Raw genomic sequence first — 26,364 nt, forward strand, 5'->3', positions numbered from 1 at the left:
TATCTATTAATATAATATTGATTCTAGATATCCATTTTTATAAGAATCAAATTTTCAATTGAAACTAAGCTTTAAATGACTTACCTCTTCTTGCTGCTCTTTATCTCCTCTGTCCCCCAATCTTGTATGGACAGATTTATATTTCTCTTCCATTCTGTTTAGGGTTATGATGGTAAGAAGACAAAAAGAAGAGAAGGAGAAGAAGAGAAGAAAAGAAATCTAAAAAATGGGTGTAAAAGGGTTAATTTTATTGAAAATAAACTCAATCTTATTAGTTAGAAAAACACATTTAATCTCTTGAAAAAAAAAAATTAATATTAGAATTCCGTTAATCAAACTAACATTCTTTCAAATTTTACTTTTAAAAATATCCTCATTTTATTTATTTTGTATTTTCCTTTTTCAATAATTTTTGTTTTAATCAATTTATTTATCACTAATTTTTTAAATAATGATAATAAATTTATTTTAAATAAAAATAACATAACACATTTATCTTTATAGTTAATCGGCTCCTGACATCCACGGATGACAATAATCTGAGATTCAGCGTCTGTTCTGAGAAAAATCATTACCTGTCATAAATCACCTAACCCCAGAAGAAGAAGAAAAAAAAAAAGGTATTATCGAAGATTGATAAATCCAGTATTGATGACAAGTTCAAGAATCCTTTAAGATGTCGAAAACCCTCAACTTTTTCTCCAAGTGCTATCCCTATCAGAGCAAAACTCTAAACTAGTGCAACAATAGTTACCAACTCCATTCTGAAATGACTGTAATGCCAAGAGCAGAAACACAACTGACCAAAAAGAAGCATCTAAATTCTAAAATCCAGCTGATTCCCTAAAATTAAACAAACAAATTTGCACTTTACATCGCCTCACATCTCCTAGTTTTGAAATTCCAGTTGAGAAAATAGATATCAGACAGGATTTCCACAGCCTGGGGGAGCAGCCAATTCATAATTTGCTGCATGTGGTTGTCCAATAGCCCGCCTATGGGATTTGCGAGATTCCTTTTCCAGTTTCAAGGATAATTTCTTCACTCTCTTCTTCAATTCCCGCCGCTGCTGCTGCTGCTTCTTCATTTGCTCTTTCAGCATTGGGATCACCATTTTCTCAATCCTCTCTTCTTCAGAAATATCCAGGCCAGAACCTTTCAGTGGCATACGGGAAATTTCCTTAGATGCATCAAGGTGCTGATCCGGGGTTTCTTTACAGGAAATCTTCCTACAAGGCAAAGCCAAAATATGACTACTAGACTCAGAAGTCTGCCTCTCTTGCACAGCCCGTAATTGAGAAATTGAACTAGCTTCCCCTTGAACACCAACCTCCATTTTCTGTGCGGACTTCTTTCTACTGTCCTCTCTAACCTTAACAATAAACATGCCCAAACATTTAAAACCATAGCTAAGTAAAGCTAAAATAGTTTTCAGTTTCAGAATAAAAGAATTTTTATCAAATACATTCTATGTTACCAGTAACAAGACTCAAATTTGCCAGTATAAGTAGCTGTTGGCACTGTAAATGCAGCAAATCAAATCTTAAATAGACTGCCGCATCATGATTCTCATGATTAGAAGAAGTCCCTACAAGATGTTAATTATACATTTCAAAGGCATACTGTGCAATAGTGCGTTTTATTCCAACACCAATATACGAGAAAGTAACCCAAATAAGGTCTGTTCATTGAATCAGGGCTACAGATTCAGAGCACTAAATATTGCATATAAATTCCATTACATGCAAGTACTTCACAGTGCTCGATGGTCATTACTATGCAAAAATTTTAGAAATTTTATTTATAGGTATTTGATCCATTAATTAAACAAACAGCGTTACCAGTGAATTGACCGAATGGAGTATTAAGGGCATCTTGACCAAATACTGATTACCAGACATCAATAAAATCGACTATTCAAAGCAGCTCTTGTACAGCATGAATAGGAATGAGAGAAAAGTCCTTTTTCACTTTTTGTTTTTTCATGGTTCAATGAAGAGAGAGAGCTTTAGTCATCAGAAAGCTTCTGTAGATTTTAAAAATTGATCCAGATGGCAGAACCAGCAGTGAAATCATTTCGTAAATTCTAAAATGGAAATTCCACTGAGGATGATCCACTAAACTTTGCAGTTCCTAAAAATGCATCAAATATATTTCTATTGTGCTGCTTCTCAATACCAGGATGTAGCCAGTGCAATAGGCCAACAGTAACAAAGGAAAACATGCAACTAACCATCAGTCTATGTATTAAGCAAATAAGAAACATTTAAATACAGATTAAATTCAGAATAAATGAAATGTTCATGATGGCCCCAATCTGGTGCTGCCTGATTACTAGGAAATATTGATCATACCTCACATGCAGTGTGAGGTCTATCATTCAAAATTTTAGTTAAAACAGTCCATATATCCTTTCTATTGACAAAAAGACATTTGAAAATATTTACATAAATGCTTTTTGATAATGTAAGTAACTACAACCATGGTCCAGACACAATGACCAGAAACTAGTGTCATAAGAGCTATAGCCTGTCCCAATATATCTCCTTCATTCAAACCTCCATTTATCAAAGATCAGAACTTGCATATATCAAAGATCTAAATCCAGTCCTTTGACAGCCTACCCCATTAATGCATTTGATCATCATCTCCCCTTTTCTATATCTAATGACATCGAATTATAATGAAGGATTGAACTAAAGATTTATATTGAGCAATAACTACAAAAGAAGTGCATACCTTATCATATTTGCACAATGCCCTTCTGCGTTCCTTTGCCCTACGAATTGCACTTTTTATCCCATGGTTGTCCATGATTCCATTTGGCCACAGTTCTGCAAGCTGTATGACACAAATGGAGTATCAATAAAATCACCCAATGGAAAAAAAAGAAAAAGAATGTAATTAATATAAAAGTGCCAGCTAGCTAGGCTGGTAAATCTTACAACAAAAGTCAAAAAGAAAGCGCAAGCAAAGGGGTGAAATTATTGATATGGTCAAATTATATGCTGCCCCTTAAATTATGAGGTCAATCTTAATTTTGTGGCAAAATTACTAATTGAAGCAATATTCCCCGAAACACATAGGCCATGTTCAATATCCCCCACCTCAATAAAAAATTCCCTAATTTAGGTGAAAATTTCCATTAATTGATTACTTCACCGTTAATCAACAAATGGCAGGTGTACCCTTGAAAAAGAAAAAGAATTGACTTATTACCAATCTAATTATAGCTGGATCAAGAAAATGAGGTAAAAAAAACTGCAGTTGACTTCTAGAAGAATTTTCAGATGCAACTTTAAGCATATTAAAAATCTACCAACATCTAGGCCCACATGGCTTCAATTAAAAGTTCAGATGCACAAATTGCAATTACACTCATATTGGCAGATACAAAAGTATTATATATCTCTTTCAATGTGATGAAGCAGGCACGGACACACGTCCAATACAATATTTATGATCAAATGAAAAGTAAAACAAATTAGAAACTCCTGGTCAAAGACAACAGTCCAAACAAGTTTAAGACAAACTCATTAGAACTAAACTTGAAGAATCTCCAAGCCCTTTATCAGAAACTATTAACTTGATAAGAAAAGCTTATTCAGGACATGTGGCATATTATGAAAATATGCACAGTTCGGTATCTCAGACAACCTGAAGAAAAAGGATTCACCGTTGGTTCCTTTTCATTTTCAAGGCAAAAGAAGCAAAAAATATTAAAGGAAAATGCAAAATCTACTGACATCATAAAATTTTGGGCCAAAAAGAATTATCTTTATGGTTCAATATATGCATCAAGTGTAAACCAAGCAGTTTTTGCATTTAAGTTTAAAGTAAAAGAAGAGAGGAAAAAAGTTATGATCAAATTGTTCTGGAGAAACAATAGCAAGGTAAGGACCAGGAAGGCACATGCCTTAATCTCACATAAGGCAAAGCCCAACGAAAGCGCATCAAAAGCTCAACTTAGATTCTGATATATTGAAATCCGATGTCTCATTATTATGTCAATTTAAGCCCAAGACAGTAATTCTAGTTGAACCCAAAGAAGACTTATCAACAAGCTAAGGAAAAAGAGCAGAGCAGAAAAGATGCATGATACTAAAATAGTTATTTCTCTATTTCGTATTTCATGTACATTCCTGCTCTATATCTTTTCATATTTGCGTTTCTGAAAATCTGTGTCAAATGAGCCATCATTTCAACAGGGGAGCAAAGAACTCAAAGGATGAAAGTTTAAAGTGCCATGTTATGATTGATTTAAAGACAAAAAATCAAAGAGAAATATCAACAGAAGCTCGTATCAAGCTATGAGTGTGTGTCTGTAAGCATGTGTCATCAACCAACTAACATGCAGTTTGTCCTGGTCTCCTGATCTACCCAAAAGAAACAAACATCATAAGTACTACAATCTTTGTCATTTTCTATTTTTTTGTTCTAACAAAAAGTTCACAGTTTTGTCATATATTTCAAAGTTCTTTAAGATTTATGAATAAGGCAACATTTGGAAGGGCAGTGTGGTCCGGTGAGGAAGGCTCCCCACTGCATTGCACCCCCAGTCAACCCCATTTTTGCACTGAAGAAATAGGGATCCTGATTTAACTAACTACAGTAGAGTTAATTTTAGATGGTTTCCATGCAGTCTTAGGCTTATTTATTTATGTGGAATGAGATAAAAAAAAATTTTAAAAAAAGAAATTTGACAATAAGAGAAGTTTGCTTGCATTTAGATGCACAATTCTCTCTTTAGCCCATTGACGTTTCTTCTTTTTTCCTATTTATTCTTGCCCCTAATTCTGTTAACTTTGTCAAGTTCTTTACTTAGTGCTTAACACTTTTTCCAATTCATTGCTGCTCTTCAAGGTTTTCATTCAATGCAATAAAAACCTTTTCCTTTTCACAAAATTCCATTGTACTTGATTCACTTGGTTTTTTTCAATATTTACTTTGATTACTTTTCATACAAATATTTTAACTTTTATGTTTTGTGAAGGAGTTTCCTAAATGATAATTTTTTATGTTTTGCAAATCCCCACCAAAATAAAAGATAATAAGTAATTTCAAATCCATGCAATAACACGAAATGGAAATACAGTATATAATCCAAAGTATGAAAACATAATTTAATTATGTATAATGGTTCATATTAATCTTTACCAATATCAAAAAAATAAAAAAGATAGTAATATTAAACTTTGTTATAACGAAAAACGAAAAAGAAAGTTATTTGACTAATATCTTCTATAAAAAAAAAAAAAAAATCATAATCTTCTTTCATTTTAATTATAATTTTTTTCTGACATTACATTAATCTTTCTTAGGAACTGTTGACCCCCTAACTATAAGTCCTGGCAACCTCATGCACAAGCATTTGCATGGCACACATAGAATTTACAAACTCCTCGTGCTTGACTCTAGTGGTATGCCGTACTAATTCTTTCGATTCTTCTACATCTTTACCTTTTTTGCCATGCATGTTCCCTTTCATACTTCTAGGATATCTGTCCCACTCCTCACATTACTGGAAAGATAGTTTACACCTTAAGTCCAGCTTGGCTTCTTATGAGTATTATGGGACAATTCATAGTTCTTCAGATTTGCAACCATATATAAACATATAACTAGTTGGTTCGCACCATAGTCTATGTGTGAAACTACTGTTGACAGATTATGTATCAAACCAAGATCAATTTCCTGATTTGTTGGGATTTATATTTGTGGTCTTTTATTTCTTTCTATGTTTGGATGATTATGTCCTGATTATGTGTTGATTTTGTGGGTTTTTTTGTACATATCTATTCCTTTATATATTTGGGAATTCCTTTTTAATAAAATAACACTCAGAGAACATTGTTTTTATCTCTGTTTTTCATGGTATCAGAGCAATGTTTGCTCTTGTTTTTACTTTTCTAATGGCCAAAACAACCATAATTGGTGCCTCTCTCAAGAGCGGATCAGAGGTGACTACTGAACCAATTAGTACACTTACTCAAAATGCACAATTGCACAAAAAGGTAATTATATCTCTGCTTTGGGTGCAAAATCAGATTCTAGAAATTTTGGATTATAGATTCTAGGGCATCCAGCCATATGACTAGATGCCATAAATTGTTTTCAACATATAATCCATGTCCAGGAAACCTTTTATATTCATATTACTGATGAATCACTATCCTCTGTTGCTGGAAAAGGAAACATTAAAGTTTCTAATATGACATTATATTCAGCCTTGCATGTTCCTAATTTAGCATGTAATTTAGTGTCTATTAATAAATTGACAAAGGACTTGAATTGTGTGGCTAAATTCTATCCTTTATATTGTGAGTTTTAGGATTTACTTTCGGGGAGGATAATTGGCAATGCTAAGGAGCATGAAGGCTCATACTGTCTTGAGGATCCTCAACAAGTGAATAAACAAGTTTTGGCTCTAAGAAGTGAATCTGTTTTTGTTTTTAGTGAAATTATGTTATGGCACAATAAATTAAAACATCCTCGTTTTACATATCTAAAAACTTTTTTCCTTCTTTTTTTAAGAATAAAGATGCCCATTCCTTTGTTGTGAAACTTGGTCAACTTGCCAAACACACTCATGATCCTTATCTTAGTCATCCATATAGATTTTCTAAACTTTTTGGTTTAGTTCATAGTGATATTTAGGGACCTTCATGGGAAAACAACATAACTGGAACTAAGTAGTTCCTAACTTTTATAGATGATCACATACAAGCTTGTTGGGTTTACTTATTAAAAGACAAGTTTGATGCTAAGACAATTCTTCAGCAATTTCAAAAAATGACTCAAACACAATTTCAAGCTCAAATCCAAATTTTCCGCATAAACAATGGGAGGGAATACTTTATTCAATCCTTGGTGATTATCTAAAAAAAAATGGGATTTTTCACCAAAGTTCTTGTGTTAACACCTTCCAATAAAATAGGGTTGCAAAATGTAAAAATCATCATCTATTAGAAATTGCTCGTGCAATCATGTTTACCACTAATGTTCCTAAGTATTTTTTGGGGGGAGATGCTATTTTAACAGCCTCATACTTGATTAATAGACTTCTAGTAGAGTTTTCAATTTCAAAAAACCATTGAACATGTTACTTGAATCATATCCACAAACCAGGTTGTTTACTGCTTGACCCCTAAAAGTCTTTGGTTGCGCATCTTTTGTTCACAATAAAAGTCCATCTCGTGGGAAACTAGAACCTAGAGCTATAAGTGTGGGAAAACATTTATTTACAGCTGGTTGTAATCTTGTAATCTGTATATTTATATTTGTATCTCTAGAATTAAGTATTTGTATCCTTAGAATTAAGGAAGATTTAGTTTCCTAGTTTAACCCCTAGTTAGTTGTATATAAACCTAAGATTCTTGTATAATTCGAAATAAGCTGTTTTTCAATATACATTCAGTTTTCACATAGTATCAGAGCTAGCCCTAAACCGTTCGATCCACGCCGAGCCCCTCGAGTGAGGTAGGCAAGGTGGCCGGCCTCCGTGACGAGGGCGTCACGAGATTGGGTGCGAGAGAATGTCACGGACCTAAGAAAGAGTCCTGAATCCCACATCGAACATAATAGGTGGGTCACTGGGGAGGGTCACTGGGGTATATAAGGGTTCACAGCATCTCTACCTTGTGAAGCACCTTTTGTAGGACAAAACCATGAGGCCAGGGGGCCAGAGCGGACAATACCTCACAAGGGTGTGAATCGAGGCAGGTAGGCTGATCTGGGACGACGGATGAGTGGATACCCGGGTCCCGGAGCCACGCGGGTTCGAAGCTTAAGTCTCAACCCGTGACAAGTGGTATCAAAGCTTTAGGCTCTTCTTGGGAAGCAAAATTTTCAGCCTTCATTGTTGATTTGTTTAGGCCTTCATTGCTGAATCCTGTTTAGGCCTTCATTGCCGAACCCTTTCAAAGAAAGATATCACTACCACCCAATTTGAGGAAATGTTAACTGGAAAAATCACTGGAGTACTACAGATATCTCAGAAACAAGGAGAGTTCAACAGGGAAGAGATTGAAAAGCTGAGAAACTTATTGAAAATCCTTGAAAAGCATACTATGGTATTTTCTTTTGGTAAAGTTTCTAGTTCAGGTAAAACTTCTGGTTCTCATGGATTAAATGTCTCGACTAAGCCTATTACAAGTTCTTGGGTCATTGACTCAGGAGCCACAGAGCACATGACACATTCCTCACAAAAGTTTAGTACATATAACCTGTGTCCTAGTAATAAGAAAATTGTTGTTGCAGATGGTTCACTTAACACAGTGGCAGGATTAGGAGATGTTCAAGTTAATCCTTCGTTTGTTCTCAAAAATGTTCTTCATGTTCTTAGATTGTCTACTAATCTGATATCTATACAAAAACTTACTAGAGATTTGAATTGCAAAGTAACCTTTTATCCCTCTTATTGTGAATTTTAGGACCAGAGTTCGGAGAAGATGATTGGACTTGCTAAGGAAAAGGATGGACTATACTATCTTGAGACATCAAATAACACAAGTAGTATCAACAATAGTTTACCTTTGTCATTTCTTTCTGAAAAATCTTCCAATAAAGACAAAATCTGGCTTTATCATTTTCGTCTTGGATATCCTTCTTTTGGAACCTTGAGAAACATGTTTCCTTCTTTGTTCAAAGGATTAAATGTTGAAGATTTTCATTGTGATATTTGCGAATTTGCAAAACATAGAGGTGTCTTTTCCAATCAGTAACAAAAGAAGTTCTACTCCCTTTTACTTGATTTATAGTGACATTTGGGGTCCCTCTACAATTCCTAATATTTCTGGTGCGAGATGGCTTGTTTCATTCATAGATTATTGTATTAGGGTCTCTTGGGTTTTTTTACTTAAATCAAAATCAGATGTGAATAGTGTGTTTTTAAGCTTCCAAAACATTATCCAAAATCAATTTGGAGTGAGAATCAAGAGATTTAGGTCTGATAGTGCAAAAGACTACTTCAACCAGAGTCTATCCACCTATTTTAAAAAAAGAAAATTATCCATGAGTCATCTTGTGTTAATACTCCACAGTAGAATGGAGCGGCAGAGAGGAAAAACAGCCATTTACTAGCCACAACCCGAGCCTTTCTTTTTCAAGCAAATGTACCTAAATCTTATTAGGGGGAAGCTGTTCTCACTGCACACATATTATAAATAGGTTACCTTCAAGAGTTTTGGGATTTAAAACTCCTATGAAACTACTCTCACAATTTTATCCCAACCTCAATACCACAAACAATCTCATACCTAGGATATTTGGTTGTACATCATTTGTTCATGTTCACAGTCATAACAGGGGAAAGTTGGATCCAAGAGCGATTAAGTGTATTTTTGTGGGGTATTCTTCAACTCAAAAAGGATATAAGTGCTATCATCCTCCTACCAAAACATTCTGTGTTTGCAGATGTCACTTTTGAAGAAAATAAACTATTTTTTACTTAACCTTATCTTCAGGGGGAGACTTCATTTATGGAAGATAAGGATAAAGACTTCTTTTTGCTTGATTTGCCCCCTTCTTCAACATTTACACCCATTAATTCTTCTGAGTCGAAACCTGTTTCTGCTGAGCCCAAGTCAAACACTGAATTTGAGTCTGAACCCATTTCGAATACAGAAGATGTGACAAAGGATAATATTGTTCTTGATTCTATGAAGGAATTACAGGTGTACTCAAGAAGAAAAGTTCTAGATCTTGAACCAGTGCCAGTCCAAGAACCTGATCCTAACTTTGGAAATGAGGTAACTACAGTTTTTGACTCTGTTTATCAAAATGAGCATGAATCTCCTAAAACTATAGCTAGTGATTATGATTTGCCTATTGCCATTAGGAAAGGAACCAGAGAATGTACCAAGCATCCACTATACCCAATATCTAACTTTGTGTCATTCGAAAAATTCTCACCCTCTCACAAAAGTTTTCTTGTGAGCCTAAACACTATTTCTATTCCAACTACATTATCCGAAGCATTATCTAGTGAGAAATGGAGGTAAGCCATGAAAATAGAAATGGAGGCCTTAGAAAAAAATCAGATATGGGAACTGGTAGAGTTGCCTAAAGGAAAAAATCCAATGGGGTGTAAATGGGTTTTCACTGTAAAATACAAGGCAGATGGTACTGTTGAAAGGTATAAAGCTAGGTTAGTGGCTAAGGGCTACACTCAAACCTATGGAGTGGATTACCAGGAAACCTTTGCTCCAGTTGCCAAGATGAATACAGTTAGGATTTTGTTATCATTGGCTGCAAATTATAATTGGCAGCTTCAACAATTTGATGTAAAGAATGCTTTTCTACATGGTGATTTGGAAGAAAAAATATATATGAAGGTTCCACCAGGATTTGGAGGTCATCTAGAAGCAAACAAAGTATGCAGGCTAAAAAAAACTTTGTATGGCCTTAAACAATCTCCTAGAGCTTGGTTCTGGAGATTTGCCAAAGTGATGCTAGCAATGGGATATAAACAGAGTCAAGGAGATCACACATTGTTTATCAAGCACTCTGATTCAGGGAGAGTCACAGTTCTATTAGTGTATGTTGATATAATTGTAACTGGAGATGATGAAAAAGAGAAAGAATCTCTAAAACAGTGTTTGGCTAGAAAATTTGAGATAAAAGAGCTAGGGAGATTGAAGTACTTCCTAGGAATTGAAGTAGCTCACTCACCGCATGGTATTTTTATCTCACAACAGAAATATGTGATGGATCTTCTGAAAGAAACTAAGAAGCTTGCATGTAAACCTGCAAATACCCCTATAGATCCTAATCATAAAATTGGAGAAGCTAATGAAGATGCTGCTGTAAATAGAGAGATGTACTAAAGATTAGTTGGAAGACTCATTTATCTCTCACATTCTAGACCTGATATAGCATATGCTGTGAGTGTGGTAAGTCAATTTATGCATAGTCCTAAAGAAGTGCACCTACAAGCTGTCTACCGTTTATTGCACTATTTGAAGGCCAATCCTGGGAAAGGTATCTTATTCAAAAGAAATTCGGGGTTAGCTCTAGAAGCATATACAGATGCTGATTATGCAGGTTCAGTAACTGATAGAAGATCTACCTCAGGCTACTGCACTTTCTTAGGTAGTAATCTTGTGACTTGGAGGAGTAAAAAACAGAATGTGGTGGCAAGATCAAGTGCTGAAGCAGAGTTCAGAGCAATGGCTCAAGGAATTTGTGAATTACTATGGTTAAAGATTATCCTAGAAGACTTGAAGATCAAGTGGGATGAACCAATGAGACTCTACTGTGATAACAAGTCTGCAATAAGCATTACACACAATCCTGTGCAACATGACAGAACAAAACACCTTGAAGTAGACCGGCATTTCATAAAGGAGAAACTAGACAGTGGGTTGATTTGTACACCTTATGTATCAACCAAGGGTCAACTTGCAGATGTGTTGACTAAAGGTCTCAGCAGTGTAACATTTCAAGAAATTATTTTCAAGCTGGGAATGAAAAACACCTATTCACCAGCTTGAGCGGGAGTGTGGGAAAACACTTATTTACAGCTGGTTGTAATCTTGTAATCTGTATATTTATATTTGTATCTCTAGAATTAAGTATTTGTATCCCTAAAATTAAGGAAGATTTAGTTTCCTAGTTTAACCCCTAGTTAGTTGTATATAAACCTAAGATTCTTGTATAATTCGAAATAAGCTGTTTTTCAATATACATTCAGTTTCCACAATAAGATGTATCTTTATTGGGTACTCTCCTACTCAAAAAGAGTATAAGTGCTATTGTACATCCACGAAACAAACATTTGTCTCATTAAATGTCACATTCTTTGAAAATCAACCCTTTTACCCAAAACTAACTCTTCAAGGGGAGAAGTTAGGTGAAGATAGGCTTTGGGATTTTTCCATTCCACTTTCTATAGCATCTACTATTCCTTTGTGCCACCAACAAAAGCTAAGTTGAAAACAGGGATATAGATTCATTTATACTTAGTCTTCAACAAAAAAACAGACTCTTAGTTTATTCACAATGTAAACCATAGCCTCAAAAAGCACAAACTTTTGTGCCCTAGACACATTGTCAAGAATCTAATCCACAAGTAAATTTTGAATCAAAAAATACTGAGCCCACAACACCATCACCGATGAATACTGATCCACAAGTAAATTCTAAATCATAAAATGTTGTGCCTATCACACCATCAATTGTGAATACTCCGTCTGACGATCTAGACATGCCTATAGCACTCAGGAAAGGTATAAGATCGTGCACTCAACACCTGCTGTCTAATTATCTATCCTACAGTCATTTGTCCACTGCATTTCGTGCCATGATAGGAAAGATTAAGGTAACTAAAATCCCACAAGATATTCATGAAGCTCTAAAATCCTAGAATGGGAAGCTGCTACATTGAAGAGATGAAAGCATTGAAAAGGAACGAGACTTGTGATGTTGTAGAGTTGCCTAGAGGAAAAACATTGGTTGAATGTAAGTGGGTGTTTACTATTAAGCATAATTCAAATGGTAGAATTGAGAGACACAAGGCCTGCTTTGTTGCGAAAAGATTTACTCAAACTTTTGGAGTACATTACACTCAAACCTTTGCTCCATTTGATAAATTGAATACTATAAGGGCACTACTTTCACTAGCTGTTAATCTTGACTGGCCATTACACCAAATGGATGTCTAGAATGCCTTTCCTAATGGGGAGCTGGATGAAGAAGTTTATATGGACCTGCCTCTTGGCTTTGAAGGGAGAAACAATGACAAGAAGGTATGCAAACTAAAGAAGTCTCTCTATGGTTTAAAATAGTGACCAAAGGCTTGGTTTGATCACTTTACAAATCAGTAAGGAGACACAGATTTAGCCAAGGACAAACTGATCATACTCCTTTTTTCAAACACTAACAACATGGAAAAAAGACTACTTTGATCGTTTATGTTGATGATATTGTTAAAATTAAAGCTTTAGAGAACAACTTGCTAATCCCTTGGATTAGCCTTTCATTATATAGACAATAATAAGGAAAGATAATCAATTACAAAGTACACATTAATGTTTCCAATAAATCCCTCCTAAACTATCTCCCATGAAATATTCCCATAATATTCCAACTCACACACACGCATACACTAACGCTCCCCTTCAAGCTGGAGCATATATATAAGTCATGCTCAGCTTTTACATATATAGTCAACTCAAAACTTCTAGAAGTGATTTCATAAGAATATCGGCAAGTTGTTCCCCTATGCGCACATGCTTCAATAATATTGTTCCACCCTGTAACTTTTCCCTAATGAAATGACAATCAACTTTTATATGCTTGGTTCTTTCACGAAATACTGGATTTAAAGCAATGTGAATCGCCACGTGATTATCACACCATAACTCTGCAAGAGTTCGAACTGAAAGCCCAATTTCATCTAAGAATTGAATCATCCATAATACCTCTGTTGTAGCCAAAGCCATCGCTCTATACTCTACTTCTACGCTAGACCTAGCAACTACTTGCTACTTTTTACTCTTCCAAAACACCAAATTACTCCCAAGGAAGATAGCATAACCAGATGTAGACTTACTATCTATAGGAAAGCCTACTCAATCTGCATCTGCATAGGCTTGAATACACCCATCACTAGTAGAACTATAGAGTATTCTCTTTCCAAGAATTCTCAACAAATATCGGAGGATGGCATCACTGCTCTCCAGTGAGTATCTCTAAAAGCTCCCACGAATTGACTAACCACACTTACTAGAAAAGATATATTAGGTCTCGTCATGGTCAGGTAATTCAGTTTTCCCACTAGTCTCTTGTAAGGTGTGGGATCATCGAGTAAAGTGCCATCTTACGGAGAAAGCTTGATACCTGGATCCATCGGTGTGTCACTTGGCTTGGCATGAAACAAGCCTGCATCTTTAAAATATTCAGCACATACTTCCTTTAAGATAAAAAGATTCCCTTTTTACACCTTCCCACTTCAATACCAAGAAAATATTTCAATTGACCAAGATCCTTGGTCTCAAACTGGGACTTTAGATAAATCTTAAATCTGTCAATCGCTACATTATCACTGCCAGTGATGATAATATCATCTACATACACTCCCAACAATATAAGGCCAGAACTCTGCCGCATATAAAATACTGAATGATCTTTCTCACTCTGTCGCATGCCATACTGAACAATAGTTGCACTAAATTTGCTAAACCACGTGCATGGAGACTGCTTAAGACCATATAGAGACCTACGCAAACAGCACACCTCCCCAGCTCCCCCTCAGCAACAAACCCTGGAGGTTGCTCCATATATACCTCCTTAATCAAGTCACCATGTAGGAAAGCATTCTTCACATCCAACTGATGTAATGCCCACTTATGTCTAGCAGTAAAATAGAGAAATAGGCGAATAAATGTCATCTTTGCCATTGGTGAAAAGGTATCAAAATAATCTACTCCATATGTCTGCACGTATCCCTTTGCTACTCGTCTTGCCTTCAATCTAGCCAATGAACCATCAAGATTCAATTTTGTAGTGTAAACCCACTTGCACCCAACAGCTTGTTTCCCTTCTGGTAGGGAAACCAAGTCCCATGTATGGTTGGCCTAGGGCCATCATCTCATCCTCCATAGCCTTATGCCATCCTGAATTTGCAAAAGCATCACAAAGAGTACGCGGCACAGTGATAGCATCAATTGTGACAATACAAGTCTGAAGTTGAGCAAAAAGTCCTTTGTATGAGGGCATGTATAAAGGAAAATTTCTGCAAGTTCACGTACCTTTTCGTAGAGTAATCAGTACATCTTCAGCCACAATGTCTCAAGGTGGATCCATCGACAAAGAGATTGTCTTGATAAAGGAAGTTTTCATAGGTGGATCTACGTAAGTCCTTTTATACGTACAACCAAATCAAGTATTTGGGCATGCCCCAAAAGGAGATGCATTGACCGATGAACTATGTATTTGATAAATGAGAAAATCTTTTTCTTCTTATATGATAGGTGATGGATGAAACTATAGTATTGAAGGAAAAAGAACCGACTCATGAAACGCGACATCTGCTGAATAATAAAGCGACCCAGCTCTAAAGAGTAGCATCGATACCCTTTTTAGACATGTGAATAACCAAGGAAGATACATTTAAGAGAACATGGGTTTAATTTAGTGCAACTTGGATGAGTGTCACAAACAAAACATGTGCACCTAAACACCTAGAAGGAGATTGTAAATAAGGGACGATCAGGAAACAATACTTAAAGAGGAACTTTTCCTTTAAGAACCAAGGATGGCAAAAGATTTATAAGATAGAATGCTACAAGGATAGCTTCACTCCAGAACACCTTAAGGACCTTCATTTGAAACAAAAGAGCTCTAGCCACTTCCAACAAATGATGATTCTTCCTTTCAGCAACCCCATTTTGCTATGGCGTATTTGTACACAAGGACTGATGAACAATACCTTTTGCATTTAGGAATTGAACAACCTCTATAGAAAAATACTCTACCCCATTATCACTGCATAAAATTTTGGTAGACTTATTGAATTGATTCTCTATTTCAGCATGAAAGGTAGTGAAGACAAAGAATAATTCGGTGTGGCTCCGCAACAAATACAACCAGCAAACTCGTGAATAATCATCAACAAACGTCACAAAGTATCTATAACTAGATTCCGAAATAATAGGACAAGCCCCCCATACATTATAATGAATCGCATAAAGGCCTTCAATCCGTCCCCTACTAATAGTTTGTTTCATCAACTAATCCTGAAAAACACAATAAGTAGGAAAGAAAGAGACACTACAATTCAAATTCCTTGTAATCTGACTAACTGAAAGTAAGTTAAAAGGAGAAGAAGGGACATGTAGCACAAAATGTAAAGGTAATGTGGATATAGGTTGAGTCTTGCCACTTCCCACAACATCTATAGAGTTTCCATCAACAACCAAAACAAACTATTTCCCTGTCATAGGAGTATATGAATAAAGAATACCTGTAGTACCCATCATGTGATCCGAAGCTCCTAAATCAATCACCCAAGTCCTAAAAGGGGTAGCCAAGCATGCAGTAGATTTACCTTGTATAAAAGTTATTGTCAGAGAGGAAATCGAAGTCTGATTCTGAAGCATCCGAATAAGCCTATCATACTCATCCTGGGATAACTGAACTCCCTTATTCTCTTACTACTGGGGCTAAAGCACAGCATCAGTCACATATGCCGCTGGTGGGCCAATATTGCCTCAAAGATGCGGACAAACATTCCATAAATGTCCCTGCTATCCCCATTGATAGCAAGATTGTGGGTCTCTTCTACCACTTCCACGTCCTCTACCTCGTCCACCACATCCTCTGCGTGATTCTCGGCCTTCACGCTATGGGGCCACAAGTACTACCCTATCTGCATGTGGAGGATCATGTTGGTTGACCCTATTCAAGCACTTATAAGCATCAAGTAGAGAAAGTGGATCTCCGCTCGCTAATATCTGAGTACTAGCACCGGCGCACTCCTTCCTCAAACCTGCTAAGAAAAACATTATAGCTAGAGCCTCTTGTTGCTCCTGATTTGTTTCCAAATCGGTAAACAAGGGCATGAGTTCATTAAACTTGTCATATACCTCCTTAAACACACAAAATATTCCCTCAGGCTCTTACCGGATTGCTCCATTCTAGTCTATGCCCTAGTAACATCGAAAATCCTCTGCCAATTCTCAGAATTTATATAAACAATTTGTAAAGCATCCCAAAGTTCTTTCCTTGTGAAGTATTAATTGAACATCACCTTGACTCATCATTCCATCAAGTTGAACTATTGTCCAAGTACTCGATTGTCCTCATGCTCCCACACTGCATACTCCGAGCTTTCCTTTGTTGGCCGCTCACTTGTCAAAAGCCAAGCCTTTTCAAGACCTCACAAGGTCACCAACACAGTCTCGTTCCATGATAAGTAGTTGGAGCCATTGAGTTTCTCATCCAACAACCATGAGCCCGTGATAATCTCCTAAGTTATCATCTTCGATGTGGTTGCCTCTTCCTTAGCCATGGCTACAAAACCTTCTTCCTCCAAAATACAACTAGTAATCCTTCAATCAGGTAACACAATCCCAAATCAACAACCAAGAACTTCGTCCCTAGTTCTGCAACCACACTCTACACCGAAAACTTGTCCTCTCGATCTATCATTCACGAAGAGGTTGCAACCCCTTCTTGCTACCTTTGAGAATAAAGGGGTGGCCCCCCTTTTAACTAATGAAGGACTGTTGAAGAGAAAGGAAAAGTTTTAAGTACATTGCTTTAGGGCTGCGAGATCAAAGTCTGTAGTAGCGACGGTTTAGTTGACGCCGCAAAGGCTATAGCAGATGAGTTTGGGGAAAGAGAGAGAGGTCCACAGCAGCTAGAATTGCACTGCTAGCTTTGATACCATGTTAAAATTAACGCTTTAGAGAACAACTTGCTAATCCCTTGGATTAGCCTTTCATTATATAGACAATAATAAGGAAAGAGAATCAATTACAAATTACACATTAATGCTCCCAATTAATCCCTCCTAAATTGTATCCCATGGAATATTCTTATAATATTTCAACTCACACACGCATACACTAACAGATATTATATTGATAGGTGATGACACTGAAGAAATAGAAAGGTGAAAGAAAACTCTTGGAAAAGAATTTGAGCTTAAAGATCTTGGACAACTAAAATACTTTTTAGGGATGAAAGTTGCAAGAAGTAAGAATAGCATTATTGTTTCCCAAAAGAAATATACGGTTGATCTCTTGAAGGAAACTGGTATGCTTGGCTATAAACCAATTGATAGACCTATAGATCCTAATGCGAAACTTGGAAAGAAAGGAGGAATTCCAGTAGATAAAGGGAGATATCAATGACTAGTTGGAAAGCAGTTCTACTTATCTCATACAAGACCTAATATTGCCTTTGTAGTTGGAGTAGTAAGTCAGTACATGCACTACCCATTTGAGGAGCATCTTGAAGTTGTGTATCGAATCTTAAGGTATTTGAAGGTCACACCTGGTAAGGGTTTGTTGTTTGAGAAGAATGAACAAAGAAATGTGAAAGGGTTTATAGACGCAGATTGGGCAGGATCAATTGAAGACAAAATCCACCTCTGGGTATTGTACAAAGGTTTGGGGTAATCTTGTCACATGAAGGACCAAGAAACAATCTATTGTTGCTCAAAGTAGTGCAGAAGCAGAATTTAGAGCTCTTGCACAAGGAACTTGCAAACTTATCTAGCTGAAGAGACTTTTGGAAGAATAGAAAATGACAACTAAATACCCTATGAAACTGTATTGCGATAACAAGGCTGCTATAAATATTGCTCATAATCCAATGCATCATGATTGAACAAAGCATGTGGAAGTTGATAGACATTTTATCAAAGAGAAGATTGATATGGGAGTGATCTATATGACCTATGTTCCTACAAAGGAACAAGTAGCAGATATCCTAACAAAGTGACTATATAAACCAAGCTTTGAGACTCTTGTTGACAAGCTGAGAATGAGAAATATGTATTCTCCAGCTTTAGGGGAAGTGTTGATAGATTATGTATCTAATCAGGATCAATTTCCCAATTTGTTGGGATATATATTTTTGGTCTTTTATTTCTTTCTATATTTGGATGATTATGTCCTGATTATGTCCTAATTTTGTGGGTTTCTTTGTAGATATCGATTCCTCTATATATTTGGGGATTCCCTTTTAATAAAATAAAACTCAGAGAACATTGTTTTTATCTCTGTTTTTCAACTACAAATAGTCGTCCATTACCCTAACCTCTATTCTATCAGCAGTTACAAATTTGGCAGATCAAGGCAACTAGACAGTTTGAACTGAAGAAGAGAATAGAGAGAAAGGATAACACCCAAGTCAAAATGCTTAAGGCCGGTGTTTCACACATTAGGTCATAAATTGATAATGCTACACTTCATGCTTACATTTAATCACCATGAAAGAATAAGCCAGTGTCTAGGAAAATATCATGGCAATTAATTTATGAAAGAAAAGCAAATAAATATGAACAAGCAACCAAAACCAAAACTGCATAGGAACAACGAGTACCTCAACATATAACTTTCGGATTTGTGGACCTTTGTCTTCATCCATCCCCTAGAACCATTAATAGTGTAAAGAACTTAGTAAGTTAATAAAGCTATTTATAATACAGAGAACAAGAATAGTTAGTTGATAAAAGCACCTGGACATATAAGTCATAAAGATCACAGATTTTATCTTCCATGGCGTTATCTATGATGTATTGTTCTTTAAGGACTAGTTGTTCTTCAGAACCAAGCACTTCCTGTAAATCATCAGTTGCTACATCTCTTCGTTTAGATGCCTGGAAAGTTATGCATGTTCATAAGCAAAGAACTAAAACATGTTATCATCACTTGCCACTGAATTTGCACATATACCAAATAATATATTGCAGCATAAGAATGCCTTTCATAACATAAGATAAAAATTCGCAGCCATAAATGTTTGTATCACATTATTCTCACAGCACTAAATGAAGATCAAAGTTTGTCTATATTTTGCCACAAGTGCTGCCTCTTCTGAGAAAAAAAGTTGTATGATGCTGGTGATCAAAGTGACGATAACCATATCAGTCATTATAATACTGAGTATCAATGATGATAGCAAAAGGGTGTAAAATTATTGAAACACCAATATAGAACCAAGGCATCAAAGAGAGGACTGCTTGTGAGAAAGAAACTAAGAACCTACGACCTCAAAGCATCTAAAAACTATTTGGAAATTGCTCAAAGTGATTTTTGAGGAAACCTGCAATTTGATCATTTCAGTGACCTCCATTTTAATCTTTTGAAATCTATCAGCTTTTTCCCGCTTCGCAGAGAGTCCCAGTAAAACCATCTCTCTTAAGTTCCTCTGTATCCAAACAATCAATTGTAGCAAGGGTAAAGAAGAAGGTTAGTATCTAAGAACATAATTAAAAACATAAAGAGCTTAAAAAGTTAGTTAGGAAAATGCAACCATCTTAATTATCAGAAGGAGAGAGAGAGAGAATGCAACTATCCAGAAAACTTGAAATCAATCACCGGTTAGACTACTTAAACTAGAAATTAAGCCAATGAAGCATTGTCTTGATGGCAAGCAGTAGACCTTGGAACTTTTAGGTCCCATGTTCAAGTCTCAGCCTTTGTAGGTTTAATTAGTTTGTTTATCAATGTCTTATTGGATAAAATGTCTTATTGGATGCTAATTTCTACTTGTACAAGTAATCTAATTAAAATGACACTTGAAATTCAGAAGTTATGCTAATTTCATTTATCCTTGACCAAAATCAGAATTAATTTCCAAATTATAGTATGTCAAAGGAATTAACGTATTGGCAAGGCATAGAACAGAATTAAAAAAGAATTACCCATATCACATAAGCTTAAATGCTATTGATTCAAAATTTCTTTGCAAAAAGGTTCTTCATATTTATGATAACTTCATATATTGGAGTCCATAATAAATGCATAATTTATCAATATTTTATATTAAAAATAACACTTCTATTCTATGGAACATTTCAATATCTGTCCCAAAAATATCATATTCTACACTAATCTCAATCTTTTCTTACTATTATTATCATAACTACTACCATTCCTACTAACAGTACTATTCTTTTTTTCACTTAATTAAGCATAATCAAGGGCACAAGGCACACAAAAAGTGCTAAGGCCATTGTATTCTGTTATGGCAAAATATGCAAAAAAAAAAAAGTGCTCACCCTAGGGAAGCAAAGCAAAAATTCTTAAAAGATTAATAAATGGCCACAAAAACAAACTTATATTTATTATACCTAAAAACTTGCATTATACAATTTCTTTAATCAGCAAAAAAGTGCTGACACCATTCTGTTTCTTAATGTGCCATAAATATCAAACATTAGTAAAAGTCATCATAAAACTCTAGCTGTAAGTTCTCTCACTTCCATCACCAGCAAGAATTTATACATGGACGATATTATACTTTCCCTGTACTTGAAAAAGACACGCTCATGTATCATATTTCTTTGTTGAAGAAACACCATTGAAGAAAACATAAGAGAAGCTAAGACACAGGAATAAGAATACAAGGTATGGGTACTGACATGATGACATAGCCATTTTCAAAATTTTAAGATACAATAACAAAATATGATATATGCATATATAACAAACACACTGAACCTTTTCCAACTATTACAGGGATCACCTACATGGATATTATTCCATATTTAAAATCATATGCTCAATCAACTTAGTAAAAATGAGCCTTTTCTTTCTTTATGATATTCATCCATCTCCTATGAAGCACGAGCACACCTTGCACCCTGTGTGTCCATGTTGGACACTGTCCAAACACAAACACTCTTCCAACATGGAGGCAATGTGTTTACACATAGATAACGTAAAATGGCATGAATCAAGGCCAAAGCCCTGTAAGATTGAACATTATAAACATTTTTCCCCTTTTCTTTTATCTCTATTATAGGATATTTCCTTCAATTCACCATCACATTTTTCCAAGATGCAACCCAAACCAGAAATAGATGTAAGTTAGAGGGAGCAGTGTCCATTCTTCATAGAAAAGAACTCAAATAATGCATTCTTTTTCTGTGCCTTTTGCATTTCAAGGCAAAAACTTACTGATGAAAAGCAAGCTGCCTCAATAAAGACCCCTAGAGAGGTTTAAGGTATTTTTCCTAGATTGCACTACACCTTGGCACCTAGGCACAGGGCTTGACTTCACAGCTAAATTGAAATTATTTGCTCAAATTAAAATTATTTGCTCATATACAATAATGTGACACAATAAGAAAATTCGGGAAAAATATATACTAGTAAATAATAAAGCATGTACACAAACACATAGATAGAAATACATTTATATAGAAAATAGGTATATAATCCATCAAAATATATATATATATATATATATATATATATACTTACATTCAATCATTGTGGCCATAGTTGCGTTTTTGGTTGCATCGCATTTATCGCGATTGAGGATGAAATAGATGCTATCACAATCATTGTGCTCATCGCGATTGTGAACTTTTTTCAGTTTTGCACAACTTATCGTAAAGCATAGTAATCATAATTATAATAATAAAAACTCATTTTTAACGATTTTTAAAGTAATTTATAACATTCTTATGATCTTTTATTTATATGAAAAAAAATATTATTCACAATTTTTTATATTATGTTAAAACATTTGTAGTTAGAAAAACACTAATTCTTATATCTATAAATTTCTACAAATACAATTATTAAAAATTAACAAGGTAAAACATGTTAAATGTGCTTATGTCTATGAATTGTTGCAATTCACAATGTTACTCATTAAAGATGGCTAATGTTCAACTTTTGGATTAATGAACTTTTTTAAAGAGTATGAATCTATATAAATATAAATTTTTACTTATTAACAATTTAAAGACTATAATTCTTAATTTATATAATTTATTTTACCATATTTGTATATATAGAGTGATTAATTTTGCAAGCTTTTTCTAGATTGTCATTGCCAAAATATAAGGTAATAGGCCTCTTTGAATGGAAAATATCCATTTGCATTAATTAGAAATTGCAAATATAAGACAATGGGCCACTCAAATTTTCATTAGATTGTTTTCCTCAAATTTCACCACCTCAATCTCCCTCTTATTTTCATCAATTTTTTCTTTTCTGCTTAGAATTCCTCTTTTCTATCTTCTCCCTACCACCTTTCCCCTTTTCTCTCCCACTTCTATTTCCACTTCTTTCTTCTCCATATTCTACCATTCTACCATTCTACCAGCCACCAAGAACCAACAACCACCACCCTCTTCTCATCCTGGCGGCACTAATGGCCACCATCTCACAACAGCAGCCACCACCTCCTTCTCTCTTCTCCGCTTGGTGTCAGATTTCCAACCACCACAAGCATGTTGGAAGTCCAAGGCTATATCACACTGCTAAAGCCGAATTAGCTCAGGTTAGATTATTTGTCAAAGTTACTTACCTTCAATTATTTGTTCTTGATCTTTATTGAGTTTGTTTGAAGCTAATTTTGAGTGAATAATGTAGGTCTAGGGTCCTTTCTCCGTTTTGGGTTTTTTGCTGTTGATTTAGACAAAATGATTTTTTTTATTGTTCTTGTACAATATTTCTGGACGGAAAATGGATTAATGCCAATAACAGACTATTATTTCCGCCATTACACCATTTTTCACATTGTGATTGTGCCACTACAGACATGAATAAAATTCATAGCCATTTTTTATGGAATAGCAGCGGCAAAGGGTGGCGCCACCGCAAAATAGCAGCCACTACACTGCTATCATACCATTATTTAAAACCCCGCTCAAGGCATTTCACTCTGATTAAATTTTACTTTCCTTGATGTTATGCACTACGCTAATAAGGTTTTACTTTCTGCAATTTGACTTACCAGGCTCTAGTGCACTAATTCCAGACCTACGTGACTGAGTGCATACCTTCAGTGTTCTCAACTGCACCGAATGCCCAAGAATATTCATAAGCCTATTGATTAACTCCTCTGATATTTTCCCTTGGCTTGACTGCTGAAATTACCATAGAAATGGTTTAGAAACTAACCATAACTTTTAACTGAAATTGAAACCCCTCCCCCCCACCACCAAAATAAAAAAAAGCACAAAGCTACTCAAATAACAGAACAGGCAATTTTTTTTTCTTACTGCTAATCTGGCAACTTTAGCAAGCTTCAGCTTCACTTCACGAGGCAGCCTTCTTTTAAGAGCTGCAGATGAAGCATCTACATCCTGAACTTCCATGGTTGCCGGTCTCACTGTCATGAATATTGAGCAGACACCAGCTAGTTACATAGAATATATCTTAAACTTCTTCATAAAGTAAGAAATTAAACAACCTAAGCTAACCACATAACTCACATTCTGCAACAACTTTCTCCAACTCTCTTATGGCCCTTTCAAGCATTGTTCCTTTTGGCCTCAAATTAGAAACATCCTTTGACTGCACAAAGGGACTTTTCTGGCAATTTTGAATATAAGATCACCTTAATTAGTCTAAGCACATGCAAATCATTATGCAACCATGAAAGAGATGAAAAACACATTTACAAGGATAAGATATCAAATGTACCAGCCTTTATACCTTAGAAAGATAACAGCGAAGGGGAGCTTAGCTGGCACAGGGCCCCCAATTAATGTTTAGAAGTTAGTTTATAGGCATTGTTTCTCACCTCAATTAAAAAATAAAAAAAAAAATTTGGCCCCTAAAAGAGTTTACAATGTGGTCCTCCTTCTAGCGTACAAGCCTAGTACTATGTGGTTAACAATTTTTAAACTCAAAAGTCTTCTATCCATGGGTTCTACCAATTTGCAACAATTTTAATCAAAATATTATTAGTTTGCTTGTGTTGGACTCTTTTCCCGCAACAGTTCATACACACTAACATTAGGCTCCTTAATTAAAGAGCTAGTACTTAGATGTCCTGTTACAAAAACAATTAAAATAACTAAAGAAACTGTGAACCACACAGCAGCCAAGAACTTGATACAGATCAATTGCTCCAACTTCTAAAGCTTACCATTTTCTCCATCAGTAATTAAAAGAAAGAAGAAAGAGATCAATTGTGTATAAGTAATTTTCCGGTCATTATTACCTTTTTATTTCTTTTCCATAAGCCATGTAACTTATGTCATCACATTTACTTTAGTCACACATAAGAAATATCCCATCGCATGGATATTTCCAATCTGCTAGCAAAACAAAAGGAGGTATACCATAACATATGATCTGATTAGAGGTATGCCCCAAAAGTTGAGGATACAATTTTGATTGTTTGCATTTATCATCAGGTCTAACTTTAAGATCATAAAGAAAAGGCAATAAATTATCTATATTTTTAAGAGTGTAAGTTAATCTACTCAGACTTGACTTGCTAGTTGCTCATAGTCAACTGAACTGCTATTGAGTCAACTGAACTGCTATTGAGTCCCATTAAGTTAGAGCTTGCTAAAACTTGGTTTGAGCAGCTAGCAAGCCCACTCAAGTAGCTGACTTTCACTAATTTATTTTGCACTCAATCTATAATTTTACGTATAGGGATTTTAGTCCAAAAACTTGAAACTTGTGATTAACCTTGATCCAGCTAAATTTTCAGTCAATATTCATTTAGTCAAGGTGAGATCAAGTATCTCCTCCAGTCAAGTAAGATTATAGAAAATGGAACTCAATCAAGTCAAGTTTTGACCACCAACTCACTATGTCAAGTTGATCAATCAAGATTACCCCCCACAATGCAGTACTGCTGGCAAATTCAAATTTATTAAGCAACAGATAAGGACTAAGGAGCTTAGAATGTTCTTAATTATTGGCAAGATTTGAACACCAGTATTTCCAGTAGTTGCATCAACACTAAAGCAAATGCCAAAGTCATCCAGTATTACAGATTATGGTAGGATAAATATACATGCATCATTAGAGGAAGTAGCTCAGCTAATCATAGAATGAGATTAAAGAATTTTAAACTAGAAATATAGCTAATTATAATATTTTAATTTCAAATTGTAAATAGGAATCAGTTATATCAAAGACAGAGGCACTTCACACATGGAAATGGCCTCAACATTGAATTACTTGAGACCACTTATTGTGACAATTGACAAAATAAGATCAAGTCTACACATTCTTCTTGAAATTTGGAGATACAATTGCTTACCTCTGGTTGCGCTGGATAAACAGGAAGATTAAGATCTGGCAGTTCACCACATGTTGCCCTTTTCTCCCTCTGCTCTATTTTGGTGGAAATTCCTTCTTTATCGTTATCAGTCATCAATTTTCTCACTGGAGACTCAAGTTGTTTACAAGAATTTTTTTCCAGATACTTCTGATGGGTTGCTAGAGAGTTTGCATTATTTCCTATATCACTAGAGTGGATGGTTGCACTCCTATACTTATCAGCATCCTTTGAATTTAGTGGAGATATAGAAGCATCATTATTTGAGATTGCTGTGTATGAAGAATGCTCACACTTAGTTCCAATGGTAGCAGGCTTCTTAAAAGAAGATCTTACAGGAGAACTCAACAGGTTATGCAATTTCTGATCATGTTCATTAATAACAGCTGAGTTCTGCAAGAGAGCAGAAGATTGTTCTTCAAGCAGAGCATTTGTTGCAGCAAAATTTAGCCTCCCCTGTTCAACTTTCATATGTTTACTGGGTAAGTGATCATCAACTTTCTCTCCTTGAGCTTCGGCCATATTTTTACTCCGTTTTCTTGATTGTTGAGCTACTGACAATACAGGTTCATTTCTGGACCAAAACAATATATCATTAAAAAGGAGTCAAATTGACAATCAACCTAACTAATTATTTTCTCAAAC

At 35.3% G+C, this 26,364-nt stretch overlaps 1 protein-coding gene across 5 annotated transcripts in view; it reads right to left on the minus strand.

Annotated features, from left to right (window-relative positions):
- Positions 1-610: 610 nt before the first annotated feature.
- Positions 611-26,364, minus strand: part of LOC111316345 (ubinuclein-1-like) — a 45,190-nt gene continuing 19,436 nt past the window's right edge. The window contains exons 3-11 of one of the 5 annotated variants that reach the window (XM_089753809.1): positions 25,702-26,293; positions 23,909-24,008; positions 23,696-23,805; positions 23,474-23,557; positions 19,777-19,881; positions 19,190-19,330; positions 19,054-19,101; positions 2,740-2,841; positions 611-1,372 (exon numbers count right to left, since the gene is read on the minus strand). In XM_089753809.1, the coding sequence (XP_089609935.1) occupies positions 923-1,372; positions 2,740-2,841; positions 19,054-19,101; positions 19,190-19,330; positions 19,777-19,881; positions 23,474-23,557; positions 23,696-23,805; positions 23,909-24,008; positions 25,702-26,293 (1,732 nt within the window). In that variant the 3' untranslated portion in view covers positions 611-922. Of the gene's footprint in view, positions 1,373-2,739; positions 2,842-19,053; positions 19,102-19,189; positions 19,331-19,776; positions 19,882-23,473; positions 23,561-23,695; positions 23,833-23,908; positions 24,009-25,701; positions 26,294-26,364 lie in introns of all 5 variants that reach the window. The other 4 variants (XM_089753808.1, XM_089753807.1, XM_089753806.1 and 1 more) reach the window with 4 other exon arrangements.

The sequence above is a fragment of the Durio zibethinus genome, chromosome 24, assembly GCF_047325235.1.
Source record: "Durio zibethinus cultivar Kanyao isolate XHJ-2024 chromosome 24, ASM4732523v1, whole genome shotgun sequence".
In the NCBI taxonomy this organism is placed as follows: Eukaryota; Viridiplantae; Streptophyta; class Magnoliopsida; order Malvales; family Malvaceae; genus Durio; species Durio zibethinus.